This window comes from Sapajus apella, unplaced genomic scaffold (genome assembly GCF_009761245.1).
Source record: "Sapajus apella isolate SASKATOON/1434 unplaced genomic scaffold, GSC_monkey_1.0 scaffold1, whole genome shotgun sequence".
Lineage (NCBI taxonomy): Eukaryota > Metazoa > Chordata > Mammalia > Primates > Cebidae > Sapajus > Sapajus apella.
Genome location: NW_022436941.1, coordinates 62,578,496 through 62,600,504, shown reverse-complemented (window position 1 = coordinate 62,600,504; position 22,009 = coordinate 62,578,496). Strand labels below are relative to the sequence as shown.

Below are 22,009 nucleotides of genomic sequence, written 5' to 3'. Positions count from 1 at the left end.
AATTTGACTACACTCCAAGTCGTGTCAGAACTAACTGTGCTGCATTTAGTAAAAGCAATTAAATACCAATGACATTTAAAAAGCAGAGAGAAGGCAGAGTACAGTGGCTCATGCCTGTAATCACAACACTATGGGAGACCGAGGTGGGAAGACAGCTTTAGCCCAAGAGTTTGAGATGAGCCTGGGCAATACAGTGAGATCCTGTCTCTATTTAAAAAAATAAAATAAAATTTAATTTTTAAAAAAAGCAGAGAAAAAACAAGGTTAATATACAGCAGAAGTGGTAGTCAGAGTTAGGAATAATCCCAGTAGTACTCATCCATGGAGTGAAAAACGAAAGGAAAAAAACAGCAAAGGCAAAAGAGAAAAGTAGAGATGAAAGTAGAAAAACTGGAAGACAACAGAAATGAGGTTGGGGGATCAGGATGGCATCCAACGTGGATGCTTAGTAGTCTGGGGAGTTATTCATTCACTCAGCTACCATCTGTGAATTATCTGCTACAAGTAAGGCACTGTACTAGGTACTAAAAATACGTAGTGAATAAGAAAAACATAGCCTTATTCTCATGAAGCTTACGTTTTAGAGAGGAAGAAAATATTGAGTTACACCATTAAGTATGTAATTGTTATGGTGAAACATGCTATAAAGGATAAATATATAGTTGAATATGGGCTTAATATGCAGATCAATAATAGTCTACAGTCCTAAAACCTACATACCTTCATCTCTATTTACAAATATATTGAATACAATCATTATAGATGTTAGCATGGAGGTACAGAATAATGTACATTTTAAAGTGGTTTCATCAATAACAAAAACTTTGGATTAAATCCTTATCTTCCACTAAAAATAAAACATTCCTGGTAGGTACCTGATACTTAAATATTTATCATATTTGTTTCTCAAATTCAGGTTCTCCTTAATATACCCAAATTTTAAAGTCATACACTTCTTTTAAACTAACAAGAACATTTCTGAGAATGCAAACAAACAAACATAACCCTCAAATCACCAGACGTGAACCCTGACTTTGGGCAAAAAGACTCCAGATACATATTTCATCAAGATGCAGAGGGCAATTTCAATTTCTACTAAATATTACTAATGATCACAGTTTCAAAATTTTTAGAAAAGATGTATTAATTTTAAAGGTGTTTATTTTTAACATAAAATTTCCTAAAATAGTCAATTTCCCAAACAACAGTCAATTAGACACTAGAGTTTCTTACCTGTAGCCATCTAACTGTACCAGAAACCGTACAATATCATGGTGAGCTTTCAGTACAAGCAACTCAGTGTAGGGGTTCTGGGTTTGTTCTTCACCTATTGTCTGTAAAGGAGATTTCTTGTATTGGGAGGAAAAAAAAAAAAGCAAAAAACGAGAGACAAAAAAAGAGATAAAATGATTTGTAAGATCATGTTGGATTGTAACTGCATGGTATACATCTAAGAACACAAGATTTTAAAAGCTTTAAGATACCATGTTCCAATACTAAGTATTACTTCTTCTAATATCAACTAAACAACTGCCAATTCCACATAAAACACTTCTCCTTGGTAAGTCTTCCTTTTACATTTTTATAAGCTCTTTAGAAAAGGAGTTCATTGTATTGACCATTTCTTGGATATTTAAGCTTTATTTTGTATTTTTAGATCTGTTAAGGGCCCCCCTCTAAAAAAAACAAAAAAAATAGAACACTCTCTTACCACAAATTCATATCACAAATTTCAGTATTTTCAAATCACAATAAGTTTACAAAAAGGGTGAATTTTATGTAAATTGTATCCTATTAAACCCGACTTTAAAAAAATCTGGTGTTGAGAACAATAAAGCTCTGTGTTTTTTTTCTAAAAAAAAAAAAAAAAAAAAAAAAAAATTAATGGGCCAATCCAACTCAACATTTTAGAATGCGTGTTTCTCAGTTAAAATGTGGCAGAAACAAAACTGCAAATCAAAGACTTACAACAGTGCCTCATCCATTACAAGCACTCAATACATGTTTGCTAAGTGAATAAAGGAAGGCATGAAATCATTTAGACTCAATGAATTCAATAAACTTAAGTCTGGATTTCTCAAACTTGATGCTGACATTTTGGGCCAGATAATTATTATTTTTTTTTTAAAGACAGAGTCTTGCCCTGTCACCCAGGCTGAAGTGCAATGATACTATCTCAGCTCACTGCAATCTCTGCCTCTCCCTGCCTCAGCTTCCTGAGTAGCTGGGACTGCGCCACCATGCCCAGCTAATTTTTGTATTTTTACTAGAGATGGGGTTTCATCATATTGGCCAGGCTGGTCTTGAACTCCCGACCTCAAGTGATCTGCCTGCCTCAGCCTCCCAAAGTGCTGAGACTACATGTGTAAGCCACGACGCCCAGCCCAGGTAATTCTTTGTTGTTGAGGGCTGTCCTGTGCATTGCAGAATATTTAGCAGCATCCCTGGTCTATACACATTAGATGCCAATACAGCTGACCCTCTGCAAGGTATGACAATCAAAAATGTCTCCAGACACTGCCAAGTGTCTCCTGCGGGGCAAAATCACCCCATTTGAGAACCACTGCTTAAGGGGAAGCCTGCATACAAAGTTCTTGCATAAATTAGGGAAAATCATAGGTTCTAATAATGTACAATTTCACAGCAGTTATACAACTGAAGTATCTTTATATGAAAAAATATATAAATTTAAAACATGTATAAATGTTTTACAAAACAAATCCACCACAAAGCAGTAATATTGTATTATTCTGCCTTCCTTCCAGGAGAGGTTCTAGTGAGAAATTTGAAAACTGTATAAACTGCTTCCCTTCCAATGAAAACTTGCCAGGGATGGGAGAACTGGTTAATCAAATTACATGACTAACCAAAGAACCAGGTTAAAACAGATTATCCAAATTGTCATATATACCATATATGGCTATTCAGTAATCCATAATTCTTCCACATTCTCAAGGATTTAGGATTGATCTGAAATAAGAAACTTTAAAAACAGACAATACCCTCAACTGCAAAGACATGAGGAAGTTAAAACTGAGGAGACTACTCTCAACAATCCAATTTCTTACTTTTAACAATCAAAACAAATACTTATGAGAAATAAAATGGAATTCACAAATTCTGTTCTTATGTGGCACAGGAAATAAATTCCAGACCTCAATATTTTCAAGATTGGAAAAATTATTTTATTCACATTTCAAATGTAAAATCTCATTACACACGGTCTATTCAATTATTCGGGCCCATGAAGAAAGTGTGACTATGAAACCAATAGCAGTTCATTAGAAAATCATGTTCTTGACCTTGAAGCAAATTATTACTTTTTAAAAATAATTATAACCTTTTTCGGTTCTTGGATAAGTAAATTACTTTTAAATTCCCTGAGCAAGTATCAGGTGATGCTAGGAAGAAGCACCAATTCAAATAAACGAAAAGTGGAAAGCTGCGGTCAAAACTCGTTCGTTTCTAGCTAAATCGAATACTTTTTCAGCGGAAATGAAGATGGTTTCGATAGCCAGAAGCCGTAAGTTGTCACAGGTCCCAACAGGGCTGCTGACCGGCTGAGCGTCCCAGAGCCAGGGTCTCAGGATTCGACCAGCCGTGGCACTGGGCCGGGGGTCTGCAGCTACAGGGTGCGCAGGGGGGCCCGCGGGGTCCGAGGAGCTCTGGCCTGCCCGCCTTGGATCCCCGCCGGCCCGAGGACAGCGCAGTGCGCAAGCTCAGCAGCCAGGCCCGCCTCCGCCCGGGTCCCCGCGGTCGGAACCCAGGGAGGCCGAACAAAAACGAAGCCGTCCGTCGGACAAACTTGGCCTCCGCGGGCGCTCAGCAGGCCCGCCCGGGGTTTACCTCGGCCAGTCCCTGCGGTTCTCGGCCTCCCCCGATCAGCCATCGTAACATCCAGGCAGCGCCGGCGTCTCTCTCGGTCTAGTCCGAGTCCGCCCTGGGATCGGCCTCCTCCTTCCTCCCCCGCTGCAGCGCAACAGAGACGCTAATACTTCCCGCCCAAGAGTTGCTCAGGGGCCGGAGGAATGCAGACCACAATGGAGGGAGGAGGAGATTTGTCCCCAGAGCGCTCCCGTATCCAGCCACCGAGGCTTAGTTTGGGCAGTCGCTTGGGGAGCGGAGGCCTAAGGCGAAGGCGGCTCCGGCGATTCCGGGGCGCGCGCTGCTCCTAGTGAGCACGCGCGGGGGCGCCGCCAGGTAGGTGCAGGAAGCTTGGGTAGCTAGAGCGGCCCCTGGTGGAAGCGCGCGGAGCAACAACCCGAGCCCTGCGAGCAAGTGCGCGCCAAGAGTAAGTCCCCTCCCTGTGACTTGGCTTTAGTATCCTGCACTTCCTGTGGGGCCAGAAAACCTCCCCCGCTTTCCCAAGAGTTGGCTCAAGAAGGTGTACTGTAGTAGGCTTCTGCATCCGGGCTAATCCAGTGGCTCATGTATACAGCAGAATCAGTCTGGCCGACATTTATTGTGTGCTATAGTACAGCTACTGTGCTAAGGCTTTACGTAAATCCTCATGGTAAACCTGTATCTCCTACTTTACAAATCAATAAACTGAAGCTCTGACCGACTAGGTAATTTTGTTTAAAGATAACAGCTAGGAAGTGGCTGCATTGGTAGTGTTCTTGACTGTATGCTGTACTAACGTAGAATCTCCCTGAAGAATAGAACGCAGTTTATGTAGCTTTTTTTAACTACTAAATTTTCTTAGTCAAAGGGCTGTGGTTCTCTATGCTGACTGGATATCAGAATTACCTGGGTAGCTTTTGAAAATGTAGATTCCTGCCTTCCACCTAATACTCATTAAAGTAACCTTTGTGGTTGGAACGTAGGAATCTGGGTTTCGAGAAGTTTCCTCAGGTGATTCTGATGAGTAGCAAGGTCTGAAAATCACTGGTCTAGGAACTACTTATACATATCAAGTTTGCAAAAGTATAAACATATATATTTGCATATGTATTTGTTAGGTTCAAATAATCCTCCTAGCAGTAAATTGTTATAGGGAACCTACAAATGTCCCATCCAATACATTAATTCAGCAAATGTGGTGGACACAGATGCAGTAGAGAAGCAATAAGGAATCACATAAAATGATGCTGTGGAGGGACAAGGCAAAATGTCCTAGGCACAATGTCCTAGGCACCAATAAGAGAGAGCCATATGTTGTACCTTAAGGTAAGTTAGTTTTGAGCAGCTGCACAAACCTACAGTCCCTAGGGAACTGGGATCTCCTATGATTCATCTTTGTGTCTTTGAGTGCACTCAGCAAGAACACACTCTCAAGTATGAGGAGCATGTTGCCTTCCATGTGCTAGCCCCAAATTGCAGTCTGCATACAGCTGAAGATAGAGCATAATAGAGACTATCCCCTAGGAAAAAGGGAATTATCTTTACTAAAAACAAAACCCAGAGACATCAGGAGTTCAGTTCTGGAAGGAATATCTTCAAGTGAGACAATGTGGTTGCCCAAATAGCCTAAATTCTATCCTTCTGATTATTCATATTCTTTAGGGTTTGCCCGCTATGACATTACTAAGGAACATTCTGCTGATCTTTTAAAGCACTGGTCCATGGGTGAACACTTCCTCCCTTGGTTCCTCTTAGGACAGCCAAGAAAGAACTTTTTACAAGATTAGCCTATTATTGGGCACACAATGTATAAAGATGTAATTAGTGGCATCAATAGAAAGGGAGGGATGAAGCAATATAGGAGCAGAGATTTTGTATGCTACTGAAGTTAAGTTGGTATAAATTCAAATGAGATTGTTATAACATTAGGATGTTAAATGTAATTCTCATGGTAAACACAACAAATACCTGTAGAATATACATAAATGGAAATCATCAGAGAATCAAAACATCTACTACAAAAAGTAAGCTAAACACAAAAGATGGCAGTAATAGAGGAAATGAGGTCCAAAAAAAAAAAAAACCCTATAAGGCATATAGAAAACAAATAGCAAAATAGAAATCCCTATTTATCAGTAATTACTTTAAATAAAGTGTCCAAGGAAAAGACAGATTGACAAAAAAAAATAACCACCAAATTCTAGAATCTAACTATATGCTCTCTATGAAAGACTCACTTGAGATTCAAAGATACAAATAGATCAAAAGTGAAAGAATAGCAAAAGATGATTCAATGCAAATAGTAACCAAAAGAGAGCTGGGGTAGTTGTACTAATATCAGACAAAATAGACTTTAAATCAAAAAAGTTCCCAAGGACAAACAGAAACATTATACTATAAGAAAAGTCGATATAGCATGAAGATATAACAATTATACATATTTATACACCTAATAATAGACCCTCAAAATTTATGAAGCAAAACTTGACAGAATTGAAGAGAGATGTAATTCTACAACAATGGTAGCAAACTTCATTCACCCACTTTCAATAATAGAACAAACAGAAAATAATGAAATAGAGGACATGAACAACACAATAATTACATCTACACATATAAAGAACACACTACCCAACAACATCAGCATAAACATTCATCTCAAGCACATGTAGGACATTCTCTTAGACAGACCATATGTTAGGCCACAAAATAAGTCTCAATCTATTTTAAAAATACATATCACACAAAGTATCTTCTCTGACCACAACAGGAATCAGTAACAGAAGTAAAACTGGAAAATTCACAAATATGTTAAAATTAAACAAAACACTCAAACGACCAATGAGTCACAGGAGGCAAAAGCAGCACAAAAGAAATTATAAAATACCTAGAGATAAAAACACAACAAAACTTATGGGATGCAGTAAAAGCAGTGCTAAAGGGAAATTTGTAGCTATGAATGTCTACATTAAAAAAGAAGATCTAAAATCAATAACCTGACTTTATACCATAAGAAACTTGAAGTAGAAAAGCAAATGAAACCCAAAACTAGTAGGAGAAAGGAAATAGTAAGAATTAGAGCAGAAATTAATAAAATAGATAATAGAGAAAATCCACGAAACAAAAAGTTGGTCTTTTGCAAAGATGAACAAAATTTACAAACCTTTAGCTGGACTTGCAAAGAAAAAAAGAGAAAATGCAAATAACTAAAATTGAAAATGAAAGTGGAAACATTACTACTGACTTTACAGAGATGAAAGGGACTATGTGAGTACTATGAACAATTGTAAGCAAACAAGTTAGAGAACCTAGAAGATGTGAATAAATTCCTTGAAACACACAAATTATTTAAATTGACTAAAAAAGAAATGAAAATGTTAACAAAACTATTACAAATAAAGAGATTGAAACAGTAATCAGAAACCTCCCAAAAAAAGGAAGTCCTGGACCAGATGGCTTTACCGATGAATCTATCAAACATTTAAAGAAGAATTAACACAAATTTTTCTCAAATTCTTCCAAAAAAGTGAAGAGGAGGAAATACTTTTTAACTCCTTATACAAGGCCAGCATTACCCTGATACCAAAACCAGATAAAAACATAACAAGAAGAGAAAATTACAAGCCAATGTCCCTTATGACTATAGATGAAAAAAATCCTCAACATAATATTAACAAATTAAATCCAACAGCATATTAGCAAGTATTATTTACTATGACCAAGTAAGATTTATTCCAGGAATGGAAGAGTGGTTCAACATAAGAAAATCAACTAATGTAATACATCACATTAATAAAACCAAGGAAGAAAACCACATGATCATCTCAATTGATGCAGAAAGGCATTTTACAAAATCCAACATGCTTTTTAAATAAAACTCTCAGAAAACTAAAAGTAGAGGGGAAATTCCTCAATATGATAAAGGATAATTATGAAAAACCGGTGGTTAACATCACATTCAATGGTGAAAGACTGAAAGCTTTTCCCCTAAGATCAGAAACAAAATAAGGATATCCTCTTTGACCACTGCCCTTCAATGCTGTATTGGAAGTTCTTGCCAGAGCTTCTAGACAAAAAGAAGTAAAAACCATCCAAATTGGAAAGGAAGAGGTAAAGCTATCTCTATTTGCAGATGATATGACCCTACACACAGAAAATCCTGAAGAATCCACATGAAAGATATAGAGCTAATAAATAAATTTAGCTAAGTTGCAGAGTACTAGATTAATATAAAAAAGTGTTGTTTCTATATGCCAGCAATGAACAGTGCAAAAATGAAACTAATGAAGCAATTTCATTTACAATAGCGTCTAAAAGAAATACATAGGAATAAATCTAACCCTGGAGGTGAAAGACTTCTACAATAAAAACTAAAAAACATTGCTGAAAGAAACTAAAAAATACTTAAATAAATGAAAAGACATCCAGGCTCTTGGATAGAAAGACTTAACATTGTTAAGGTATCAATATTTATCAAAGCAATCTCCGGGTTCAATGCAATCTCTTATCAAAATTTCAACAATCTTATTCCTAAAAATGGAAAAATAATCCTCAAATTTATATGGAATTGCAAGGGGTCCCAAATGGCCAAAATAATCTTGAAAAAGAAAAATACGTTTGGAGGATTCACACTTCCCAACTGTGGAACTTACTACGAAGTTAGAGTAATAGTACTGGCATGAGGACAGACATGTAGACCAATGGGATAGAATGGAGAGCCTAGAGATAAACTCTAAGATACATGGTCAATGGTCAATTTTTTTTGACACGTTTACTAAGACCATTCAATGGCGAAAGGACAGTCTTTTCAACAAATGGTACTAGGAAAGCTTGATCTCTACACATTAAAGAATGAACTTGGACCCTTATCTTACACCATACACAAATATTGACTCAAAATAGTCAAATACGTAAACTTAAAAGCTAACTTGTAAGATTCTTAGAAGAAGAAAAAAATTGGAGGAGAAAATATTCATGACATTGAATTTGGCAGAATTTAGTGGCTGTGACACCAAATGCACAGGCAACAAAAGAAAAAAATAAATTTGACTTCATCAAAATTGAGAACTTCCATGCATCAAAGGATACTATCAAGAAAATGAAAACCCATAGAATAGGATAAAATATTTGCAAATCATACATCTTATAAGGAAGTGATATCTATAATATATAAAACATCTCCTACAAGTCAACAACAACAACAAAAACCCTATTAAAACTGGGCAAAGGACTTGAGTAGACATTTCTCCAAGGAAGGTATATGAATAGCCAAGAAGCACCTGAAAAGAAGTCCAACATTATTAGTCACTAGAAAAATGCAAATCAAAACCGCAGTGGTATGCCATTTCACACAAACTAGGACGCCTATAATTTTTTTAAGCTGGAAAATAAATGTTGGTAGAGATTTGGAAAAATTAGACTCCTTGTGCATTGCTAATAGAAATGTAAAATGGAGCAGCCACCGTGAAAAATAGTTTGGCAGACCCTCGAAAGTTAAACATACAACTACCATATGGCATAGCAAGTCCACCTCTAGGCATATATCTACAAGAAATAAAAGCAAGGACTCAACAGGTAATTGGGCAACTGTTGACATCAGCACTATTCACAGTAGCCAAAAGGTGGAGACAACCCACGTGTCCATCCACAGATGAATGGATAAATAAAGTGTGGAGTATGCATATAATCAAATATTATTTAGTCATATAAGGGAATTTTTAGATATATTCTAGAACACAGATGGACCTTGAAAACATTATGTTAAGTGAAATAAACCAAACACAGAAGAACAAATATTGTTTGGTTCCACTTACATGAAATACTTAGAATAGGTAAATTCAAAAAGACAGAAAATAGAATATAGGTTACCAGGGCTGGGAGAGGGGGAAATAAGGATTTATTATTTAATGAGTACAGAGTTTATGTTGAGACTAGTGAAAAAAATTGTATATAGATAGTGATGATGGTATACAACACTGCGAATGTACTTAAAACCACTGATTGTACAATTGCAAATGGTTAAAATGAAAAATATATTAGTATATTTTACCACAATAAAAGAGATAAATAGATCAATTGGACAGAATAGAGTACTAAAATAAAACCACGTATATATGGATAGCTGATTTTTTTACAAAAATGTAAAAGCAGTCAGCGTAGAAAAGACTTTTGAAAAAGTCTTTTTGTTAATAATGCTAGACAATTTGATATCTATATCCAAATAAATGTACTTCAATTTATATCTCATTCCATATGCAAAATACAGGATTAATCATAGGCATAAAACCATAATCTATAAAACTTCTAGAATAAAACATGGAAAGGTCAGGCATGGTAGCGCAAGCCTATAATCCCAGCACTTTGGGAGGCAGAGGTGGGAGGACTGCTTGAGACCAGGAGTTCAAGACCAGACTGGGCAACATAGCAAGATCTCATATCTACAAAAATTTAAAAATTAATCGAGCATGGCAGCAGGTGCCTGTGGTTCCAGTTACTCAGGAGGCTCAGGCAAGAGGATCACCTGAGCCCAGGAGTTAGAGGCTGCAGTAAGCCATGTTCATGCCACTGTACTTCAGCCTGGGTGACAGAGAGAGATCCTGTTTCAAAAAAAAAAAAAAGAAAGAAAAGAAAAAGAAAAACCTTTGTGACTTTTTAAACATTTTATCTCAAAAGCTCAATCCATAAAAGAAAAATTTGATAAACTGTACCACATCGAAAATTAACACTTCCGTTCTTAAAAAGACACTGTTGAGAAAATAAAAAATAAGCCATAGACTGGGGGTAATATTTGCAAATTATGTATGTGATAAAGGACTTGGCTCCAGAATATATAAGAACTCTGAAAACTTAACAAAATTCCAGTTCTGGGTGAGATAGGATAAATACAAATTACCCTTTCTTTCCAATTGAACACAACTATAAGCCTTGAACAAAATAGATGTTGTAACTCTTTGAGGACTCTGAAAAAGGTGAACTGGGGAAAAATACCAGAATTCAAATTATCAACATGTCAGCATTTCTTTATCCTTCAGTAACTTCCCCAGCCTGAATGCAGTGCAACCTCAAATCTGGAAAGGAGCACTGTGGTTCAGAGACAGGTGTAGGAACCTTCTATTTGTGGCCGGAACTGCAGAAAAGTCAACTCCTAAAGCTTAGAGAGACTGCAGGAATCCTCTGGGGTCTTTTCCTCTCATTTTTATCCATTCTCTCATGCCTTGGACTCCAAGATATCCCACAGCAATGGTGGCAGCTGTTACAGTGGCTACCAACAGGAGACTGCAAGAGCCAAAACTCTAAGGGAAGGGAGACTTCCTCTCCATTTCAGGGAGCTCATGCTGCAGAAGAGTAGATCTAAACTCAGACCTGTTTTTTCCCATCTTTCTACCCTTTCACTGACTGGCACCAGAGGTGGAGAAATTATGAAAGTGGGTGGTTTCCAAAAAGGGAATCTTCAAGGAACCAGAAAGTAACAGAGAGATAGTGGAAATCAAAGAGTTCAGGAAAGCAACCCCAATTAGTTTTATATGAGCGTCTAGGCTCACCTTCCTTATCTTCATATGCATGGCTCTTACCCTAATTAGTGTACCAAAGACTTTGAAAACTGAGCTAATAGAATTCTGCCCAGGTCCAAGACTAATTACTAGATGGGACAAATACAGATGACACTGTAAAGGTATTAGAGCTGAACAGACATTGGAGCCACAGCTCACAGAAGGTGAGTTAAAACTTGTCCCTAAGCTAGTCAAGTTTATTGCTTGTTAAAAGAAAAATACCAACAGTCTCCATAGGACTTAACACCAAGTTTCATAGTGTCATATTCCAAAGGTCCAAGAGTATAAGCCCAAATTACTTGGCGTATGGAGAAACACGAAAGTCTCAACTCACATGGAAAAACACAATCAACAGTTGCTAATGACAAAATTATACAGATGTTAGATGTTACCTGACAAAGATTTTAAAACATGTTATAAAAATGCTCGCATAGCAATTGTAAACACTCTTGAAACAAACATTAAAACAGAATGTATCAGCAAAGAAATAGAATTAACCAAATGGAAATTTTTAACATACAGTAACCAAAATTTAAAACTCACTGGATGAACTAATAGCAGAATGGAGATGACAGAGGCAAGAGTCAGTGAGCTTAAATGGAGAAAATCAATAAAACCAAAAGCTGGGTGAAAACCTGGGTGTTTAAAAAAAAATCAATGAAATTAATAAGCCTCTAGCAAGACTGACAAAGAAAAAAAAAGATAAAAATTAGCAGTGTAAGGAATAAAAGCAGGGATATTACTGTAGCCCCACAGACATGAAAAGGATAATAAGAGAGTATTATCAACAACCCTACACACAAAAATTTAACAACTGATAAAATGGAGCAATTTCTCAAATATTACAAATTACCAAAATCTGTTCAAGCTCAAATAGGAAATCTAAGTAGTCCCATAACCATTTACAAAATTAAATTCATAGTTTAAAATGTTCTTAAAAAGATATCTTAAAGTTCAGACAGCAAATCATAATGAAAATTCCAGCAGGATTTCTTGTAGATAGACAAGCTGTTTCTAATATGTATAAGGAAGAGGAGATGAACTAGAATGTTCTGTGAGACATCACATTAAAAACCAAGTAAGATACTAAAAACTTTAACCTTGTAGTCCCTGCTCTCAAGAAACATATTTTAGACTTTAGGATAACATTGAGTAAATACTTGCATTTTAAGAACAACTGAAGTGTAACAGATGAGCACATGCAAATTTGTAATGAGTAAACTGAAGGAGTAAGTTCTAAGGAGATCTGGCTTAAAAATAATTATCAAATTGGGAGGCTGAGGTGGGTGGATCACGAGGTCAGAAGTTCAAGACCAGCCTGGCCAAGATGGTGAAACCCCATCTCTACTAAAAACTACAAAAATTAGCCAGGCGTGGTGGCAGGCACCTATAATCCCATCTACTCAGGAGGCTGAGGCAGGAGAATCACTTGAACCCAGGTGGCAGAGGTTGCAATGAGCCAAGATCACGCCACTGCACTCCAGCCTGGGTGACAGAGTGAGACCCCATCTCAAAAAAAAAAAAAAAGAAAAATCATCATCATCAGAGTTCTGGAGATTGGTTGCATAAGAATGTGGGCATATTTAAAACAACTAATCTGTACACTTAAACATTGAAAAGATGTTAAATTTTATGTATATATTTTACCAAAATTAAAAATAAAACAAATACACTACCTCATTCATTCTCAGCACCAATACTGCTTCCAGAGGCAACCACGTTCAAGGCTATAGCTGCTTCTTTGTAGCTTGCCTTTATATTTCTGAAAATATGCAATACTGCTATCTTTTATACTTGTTTTCTCATGTCATCATTTTGCAATCTTTGCTTTCTTATGTTAGATGAGCACTAACACTAAAAGCCTTCCTTACCAAGTCCTCACATGAAACCTTCCTCACCTCATCTCCTACCTATATCGCCAGTGTTCCTTTTCACCATACTCTCAAAATAGGTATAACAAATTTTTTGTTAGTCAATATTCACTATTTACAGTGTTATGGCTGTAATATTAGATGGAAAATGTTATTCACTCTTCAGTCAAATATAGTGGTAGAATTCCATTTCTTCTTCATGATATGACTAGGTATGGATCTCTTTGTTTATTCTACTTAGAGTTTATTATGTATCTTTACTGCATAATGTTTTTTTATGAAATTTGGGAAGTTTAAGCCATTATTCCTTCAAATATTTTTTCTGCTCCTTCCTTTCTTCTCCATTTGGAACTCCTACTGCACATATGTTGATGTGCTTAACAGTGTCTCACATTTCTCTGAGATTCTGTCCAGTTTTCTTCATTCTTCTTTCTCTTTGCTCATTGGCTTGTATAACCTCTATCAATCTGTTGTCAAGATACTGATTCTTTTTATTTTGGTTATCTTACTGTTTGACTTCAAATTTCAATTGGTTCTTTTATAAAATTTTCTCTGTTTTTCTTTTTTTTTTTTTTTTTTTGGAGACAGGGTCTTACTCTGTCACTCAGGCTGGAGTATACTACTGCAGTACTGGAGTGTACTGCAGCCTCAACCCCCCAGGTTCAAGTGAATCTCCACCTCACTTCCCAGGTAGCTGGGACCGCAGGCACATAGCACCATGCCCAGCTAATTTTTTGTAGTGACGGGGTTTCTCCATGTTGCCCAGACTGATCTCGAACTCCTGGGCTTAAGTGATTGACCTGCTTGGGTCTCCCAAAGTGCTGGGATGACAGGCATGAGCCACCATATCTGGCCCTTTTATTAAAATGTCTATGTTTTTATTGGTATTCTCTATTTGATTAGATGTCATCAAAGCATCTTTTACTTCTGTACACATGGTTTTAGTTCTTACATATTTATAATGATTGTTTTGAGTTCTCTGTCTATTAAATCCAAGATCTAGACCCTCTCACAGGCAATTCTGTTGCCTGCTTTTTCTTCTTTTGTATGGGTCACACTTTCCTGTTTCATTGCTTGTGTCATGATTATTTGTTGCAGTTGAAAATTGAACTTTTTGGTAATATGTTGTTTGACACTAGATACTTACTTCCTCCCTTCTCTGGAGCTTGTTTTTGTTGTTGTTTTCTTGTGTACTTAGTAGCTTGGCTAAACTATTTTAGTGGTCTGTTTCTCTCACCTGATAGTGTGAAGCTTCTGTTCTCATCACAGGGTGCAGCCTGGGGCATGGGACAGTCATCCTGGAATGACTGATCTTAGCAGGGCTCTCCTTGTTTATCTGATTTCTCTTTTAAACCTTATGTCCCTTTTTTGGTCTCTACTAATTGCTGGCTGATTGTTTTTTACAATGTCCTGTGGTATAAATGGTTCTGTGGAGTAATCCAATTAAATTCTGGCAGGGATAGTTTTTGAGGCTAGTGTTTGAGGTTTGTCCTGTCCCCAGGAGAACTCTTCTTAACTATCCCTTTCTCTGTTTCTCACTGATGAACTAGCCGGCCTATGAGTTAGCTTATTGCTCTCAATATAATCTTTCAATCAGCCTGACCTATAATAGAAAATAACCAGTTTAATTTTATTGCTGGAGACATCAAAACTTCTGACTTGCTGCTTTTACTTGAACTGGTTATTTTCTAGGTCTGATACACTGTAGCTGTCACCCTGGGGGTTTCCTTTGCCATCTTCCTGAGAATTCCCTGGAATGCCCCTTTGAATTCCTGAAATGAAGGCGTCCCAGCAATTACATTCCTAAGTGTATAACCAAAGAAACAAAAACATGTATCTACACAGAAACTTGTACATGTATGTTTATAGCAGCATTGTCCATAATACTCAAAAGGGGAAAGAATTCAATTTGATAAGCAAAATGTGGTATAACCATACTATAGAATATTAGGCCATAAAAAGGAATACAGTACTGACACTTGCTGCAACATGGATGAACATTGAAAATGTTATGCAAAGTGAAAGAAGGCAGTCACAAAAGACCATATGGTATGATTCCATTCATGTGAAAGTCCAGAATAGGGAAATCTACTGAGACAGAAAGTGGATTAGTGGTGCTTAGGAGTGGGGAAAGGGATAACAGGGCAATGGCAGCTAAAAGATATAAGGTTTCTTCTTGAGGTGATGAAACCTCAAATTGACTATGGTAATAGTTTCACATATCTTTAAATATATTAAAAACCATTAAATTATATGCTTTAAATGGGTATTTTATATGATATGTGGTTTATATCTCAACAATGCTGATTTTAAAGTTCAGGCCATTAAGATATTCACTGGCAACCTGAAGTTGTCATCGAATCTTACAATTCTACCAGTATATGAGACTAACTCTTTAACAGAACCTCTTGAGAAACTTCCCCTCACATCTATTGGCCAAGTTTGGATCCCCTTCCCCTTTACTAAACCAATCACTAGTATGGAACTGAGATCACCAGGTTTAGTCTTTTTTCACACTGCTGATAAAGACATAACTGAAACTGGGCAATTATGAAACAAAAGAAAAAGAAAAAGGTTTATTGGACTTACAAAAGAAAAAGGTTTATTGGACTTACAGTTCCACATGGCTGGGGAGGCCTCACAATCATAGAGGAAGACAAGGAGGAGCAAGTCACATCTTAGGTGGATGGCAGCAGGCAAAGAGAGTATGTGCAGAGAAACTCCCGCTTTTAGAACCATCAGATCTCATGAGACCCATTCACTATCACAAGAACAGCACGAGAAAGAGCCGGCCACAGATTCAGTCATCTCCCACAAGGCTTCTCCCACAACACATGGGAATTATGGGAACTACAAGATGAGATTTGCGTGGGAACATGGAGCCAGACCATATCGCCAGGATTATAGCAGATTAATCATGACTTAACCAATTAGGAAATGAGTGATTACGTAAATAAAATTATGGTTCTGCCTTACAAGAAGGAAGGAGGAGTGGCTATTGTGTGGGTCAGCAATAGTGTCTGCTATACACTTGCTTAGTGTTTTCAAGTTTCCATCCCTTTCCACTATCTTAATTTTTCTTCACACAACCACCCTATGAAGTTAACAGGAAACATAGCTACATTTTTGAGATGATGAAACTGAGTCTCAAAAATGTAAAGTACTTTAGCCATGTACACTGCCTGTTAAGTAATAGAGCTAAGACTTGGACTTAGGTTTTTCTGACTCCAAATTCAATTTTTAAAATTAGAATTTTAAAAATGCCCTACAAATATAATTTCTATTAACAAGTTATTACTTAACATAATTTTTAGAACTCTGCACTGAAAGATTCTCCAGGTCACAAATCTTATTTAAAGCTCTCTCTTACTTTCTCCTCTAACAAATACAACCAGTTCATTCTCTCCAGTTGACCTCTTTTCAATGCAGGCCGCTACACCAATAGATTATACTGTGCTCTTATTCAAAGAACTGTTTTGCTAAGGATTATGCATTCCTACTAGTGAGTTTGTTGTAGATTTCATGGAATTAAGCAGAATGCAGTAGAATTTTGAATTGATTTATCTGTCTTTATCTCTAATGGCTTTTCATTCATAATTATAGTATTTGTAATGAGTGCATTTGTGATGACAGAAATCCACCGTAACATATTCCATTGTCTGAATTAGCTTCAGACCCTTATTTAATGACTTATTAATCAACCACAGTCAGCCAACAGTGTATCACATTAAATCTGTGAACAACACAAGGAAAGAATTTCTTTTTCCTCTCTATGTAACCCATGGAACAATATTTAACAATATGAATCTGTTCGAACATCCATCCACAGTTCTATTACATCTGCAGTTCTATTAGTAAAGGTCGGCCTAGGTTAGTTCACTGTCAGCAGCCAGAAAGGTGCAAGAATAGATTAGTTTAATTGCTTTATTGTTACTATCACTATGACTATTTAGAATGCCGGTACATAAGACTTCCAAGATACTAAATCTCCATTTAGGTTACCAAGAAGCATTAGTTAAGTTTGGATTCTTACCGAGAGCCACCCTAATTATTAATACTACAGATGAGCACATCTAAGACACTTCATAAATCAGTAATGGGTAATGTATATTATAATTACTTTACCACCTATTCCACTTCTACCATCCTTAGAATTTAAGCAGTTAATCAATGAATATAATATCCCACTGGGCGTTCATAGCCAGTATCTATAGATACAGAACAACAATATTATGCCTTTATCTAGACAAAGTATGAAAACGCTAAAATAAATGTATAATTTTGTTAGCTTACTTGTTTATGGAGAGCAAGGATTCTCAACTTTGCTGCTCACTGGAATCACCTGGGGAGAGCATTACAAAATATTCATGCCTGGATTCTACCCAGAAGCAAACAGAATTGGCATAGGGAGCAGCGTGGACACGGATTTTTAAGTTTCCCAGATGATCGCAAAGCTAAGTAAAGCCATGGCCTATAATTATATGGGGTGAGTGACAGAAAGAGAAAGAGAAAAAGATAGAGAGCGAGGGTGAGTGCGCATGCTGGGGGCAGTCGGAAGGAGAAGGTTAAAAATTAAAAATCTTTGGACATAAAATTTGTCAGGTGAGACCTCAAATTTCCTGGTAGGAAAATGATGTTTAAAACTCTGAACAGTGAAATCAAATTAATGTATAAATGCATTATTTTATTTGGTACTCCATATTTTATTATTCTTACAAGTAAGTTAAACCTTGCTTCAAGTACTAAGGATTCAAAGATGCCTTTCTCTTAGGGAGTCTTAAGTAGCAATGGAAATTTTCTGATTAAGACAGAATGAAAAGGCTTATCATTTTTCCTACCTGACTGAAAGCTAAAACCTTAATTAAAATAATTATTATTGTATTCCACAGATGCTAAAATTACTTAATTGGCATATTTTGAACGTGTTTGGTTTTGTTTCACCTTCATATTATTAGGGTAAACTATATGGCACATGTACTTTTTAATTATTGTATTTCTGTACATCGTTTCTTCTGTTAACCTCTGTTTAATGAAATTTTGTAAAGATTTCTGAGCCTAATTCATAGATTTTAGTGTCTTATTACTGCTAGGCACTCTGTATATCTGTGAACCTGCCAGTGAAACTTGAATTCTTCAGTGGCATGGCCTTTGTTATTGTTGCTAGTGGTCAGCATTCACTAGATAACTAAATTAGCTCTTAAACTGAAAAAGAAAAATCTATAATGTGTCCTCTTTCTAGGGTAGAAAATAACTGCAGAAGAATTCACAACAGTCTAGATACATTGCCATAGCCACAGATCCTGTCTTTTTTCTAATTAGCAAAGGGTTTCCTTGGGAACTCAATTACTATTCCTCATTCATCTGTCTGCCTCCTTCCTCCTTGCATTCAGGGAAAGTAGAAAAGTTACTTTCCACACAATACTAGACATGACATGAAGTTGCCAAGATTTTTCTAAACCACTCCTTTAAAAGGGCTAATATGCCTTTTTTCTTCATAAAAATTTAAACATGTTTCAACAGAACAATTTCTAAAAACAGTTAATCATTTCCACATAGTATTTGCCAGCTTTTAAGTCTTCTTTTTAAATGTTCATGATCCCAACTTATTTTTTTAGCTCCCTTGACTACAGAAGACCCTCTGAATGATAACAAACAAACAAAAAAAAAATTTTCTGCTCCATGTTTCAACTTGAAGTAGCCACATTCTAATGTCCACAGAGGGCTTTTCTTAGTCAATGACTGCATAATCGAACATTTATTTTTCTTCTTCTGCTTTACAAAAAATTTTCATTCTTTTCTTCTTTGTACTCTGAGTCAAAGCCTCCCTACATGTGTTATGCTGATCGTTTTATTTGTTACTCAAACAGAAAAACAGCATTTCTTTAAAACATTTTTCATACAAGTAATTATAGCACACTATACAAAATTAGGGAAATATGTCGGGGGAAGTCACCTAAAATTGTACCACCTTTTAAATCATTCTTAGCATTTTGATGTATTCCCACCAGTCTTTTTTTTCTGTACATCTATATCGACATATAATCATATTGCAGATTCATTTTTGTACTATGTGTTTTCCAGTTACCATAGCCTAGACATTTTCTATGTTAATGTATAGCGTTCATATCCATTTTTCTTTTTAACTTCTTTCCATTCTTTAAGTCTTAGGGCAAAGGTCTCTCCTTTAATGAACAATGCCTGTCTTAACATCTCAGACTAGATCAGGTTCTCTTTGTATTTGCTTTTATAGAATCATGTTTCTTTCCTAGATAGCAATAACCGTAAGTGTAATTATTGCATCATCTGTGTTCCCCATAAGAGTATAAGGTCTATGAGAACCAAGACAATGCCTACTTACTTTTGCTTATCATTATGTAACCTGAACAAACCCTGAAACATAGTAGACACTCATATTTGACAAATAGAGTAATGGTCACTTAATGACAGGGATATGTATGAGAAACGTGTCGTCAGGTGATTTTTGTCATGGTGCCATTGTTGAGGGTATTTACACAACCCAGATGGTATAGTCTAGTACACACCTAGGCTATACGGTCTAGCCCATTGCTCCTAGTCTACAAATCCATACGGCACGTCACTCTACTGAATACTATAGGCAACTGTAACACAGTGGTAAGTATTTGTGTATCTAAACATAGAAAAAGTACAGTTAAGATACAGTATGAAAGATAAAAAAAGAAAAGGGTCTACTTGTATTGGGCACTTACGATGAATGTAGCCTGAAGGACTAGAAGTTGCTCTGGGTGAGTCTGTAAGTGAGAGGTGAGTGAATGTGAAGGCCTAGGACATTATTGTACACTACTATAGACTTTACAAACACTGTATACTTAGGTTACACTAAATTTAATTTTTTTTTCTTTTGGCGCTTCAGGCGGCAGACAGCAGCGTCCGGTTCCAGCCTCCTCTGGGAGCGGGCAGTTGGCAACCCTGCGCTGACCCGCACCCCTCAGTCCCAAGCCCGCGCGTCCTCAGTAGGTGCCCAGACGGACTGAAGCCATGGCCATTCTTTTTGCTGTTGTTGCCAGGGTGCCCACTATCCTTGCCAAATATGCTTGGTGTGGAGGAAACTTCCTGGAGGTGACAGAGCAGAATCTGGCTAAGATACCTTCTGAAAATAACAAACTACTCACATGGCAATTATTTGTTTCATCACATCTGCCAAGACAGGATTGTATATCTTTGTATCATGGATGATGATTTTGAACGTTCCCGAGACTTTAATTTCCTGAATGAGATAAAGAAGAGGTTCCAGACTACTTATGGTTCAAGAGCACAGACAGCACTTCCATATGCCATGGATAGTGAGTTCTCAAGTTACTGGGCTGCACAGCTGAAGCATCACTCTGAGAATAAGGGCCTAGGCAAAGTGACGGAGACTCAAGCCCAAGTGGATGAACTGAAAGGAATCATGGTCAGAAACGTAGATCTGGTAGCTCAGCGAGGAGAAAGATTGGAATTATTGACAAAACAGAAAATCTCATGGATTCTTCTGTCACCTTCAAAACTACTAGCAGAAATCTTGCCCGAGCCATGTGTATGAAGAACCTCAAGCTCACTATCATCATTATCATCATATCAATTGTGTTCATCTATATCATTGTCTCACCTCTCTGTGGTGGATTTACATGGCCAAGCTGTGTGAAGAAATAAGAAGGAAAAAGTTAACATTAACTAAGGTTATGAGAGAACAAGGAGTTAAAAGCAATCCTTGTGATTCAAGCCCTTCACATACTGACAGATGGTATCTGCCAGTCTCTTCAAACCTCTTCTCACTTTTTAAAATCTTGTTCTATGCCTCCAGGTTTATCTTTGTCTAATTAACCAGTTTATTCCCTCAAACTTCAGATTGAACCATTCATTACAGCAGTAGCCTTAAAAAAGGCTTTTGTTTATTTCTTTGATTTGTTAACTAGTGTCATCCATTTAAAGAAACATTTTTGTTTTTAATTGTACAACGCTGTCACCACTAGTCTTATGAACAATCTACTAAAACTGTGGAGAAACTTTGTCTGTGCACACAAAAGTATTCAAGAGACAGATACTATTGCTAACATCTCATCTTAATGTCTTTTGTTATTGAGAAGTTTTAGGTGCTTCAAAACAATATAAATGGATAATAGTTGTTATTTGGGAAATTGTAATGATGTTGGTGCTGCTTGCTTCTAAGAGCTCAGACAAGTAAAGTATGAAACATTCTTATTTCAGTTAGATGGGGAACATTTTGCTAGCCCATTAGAAGCACACAGAATTATCCTTGTCCCGCTAGTATTCACTTTCAGGAATAAAGTTCAGAGTACTGATCATTTACGATACAGATAGCTCGATATCTTCTGTTTTTCCATTGCTGTTGATTTGAGAAGATGAAGGTTTAAATATTGTTGAAGGTTGTAGTTTTTTAAAATATATTCCTTTTTCTTCTGTGAATATTTAGGGCAATTGTGTCGCTAATAGAATGTGTAGTAGAGGGGGTGGGGAGGTAAATTCCTCTGACTTGCCAGAGAAAAAGAAGGGAACCACAGTGGACGTACTAGCATTTTAGCTGTGCAAAGGGAGGTAGTGTGGGAAAAATGTTTCCATTCTGGCAAAAGCCCAAACTGAATACATATGGTCAGCAGTCAACTCCAGGGCTTGGGCTTGACTCCTGTCGAATAATAGTTTGAGCATTCTTTATGGTTTAATAAATTCTTAAATCTGCCTAGTTTTGATGAATTCTTTTGTGAAACT

General features: G+C 36.8%; 1 protein-coding gene and 1 pseudogene across 2 annotated transcripts in view; one reads left to right on the top strand and one right to left on the bottom strand.

The window, feature by feature from the left end:
- The window catches only part of WDR41 (WD repeat domain 41), a 55,152-nt gene extending 50,894 nt beyond the window's left edge, over window positions 1-4,258 (bottom strand). Inside the window, exons 1-2 of one of the 2 annotated variants that reach the window (XM_032277755.1) lie at window positions 3,847-4,258; window positions 1,234-1,349 (exon numbers count right to left, since the gene is read on the bottom strand). In XM_032277755.1, the coding sequence (XP_032133646.1) occupies window positions 1,234-1,349; window positions 3,847-3,897 (167 nt within the window). In that variant the 5' untranslated portion in view covers window positions 3,898-4,258. The remainder of the gene's footprint in view (window positions 1-1,233; window positions 1,350-3,846) is intronic. The other variant, XM_032277763.1, reaches the window with a different exon arrangement.
- A 15,883-nt stretch (window positions 4,259-20,141) lies between these two features.
- LOC116551528 lies at window positions 20,142-20,961 on the top strand (annotated as a pseudogene).
- The last annotated feature ends 1,048 nt before the right edge of the window (window positions 20,962-22,009 follow it).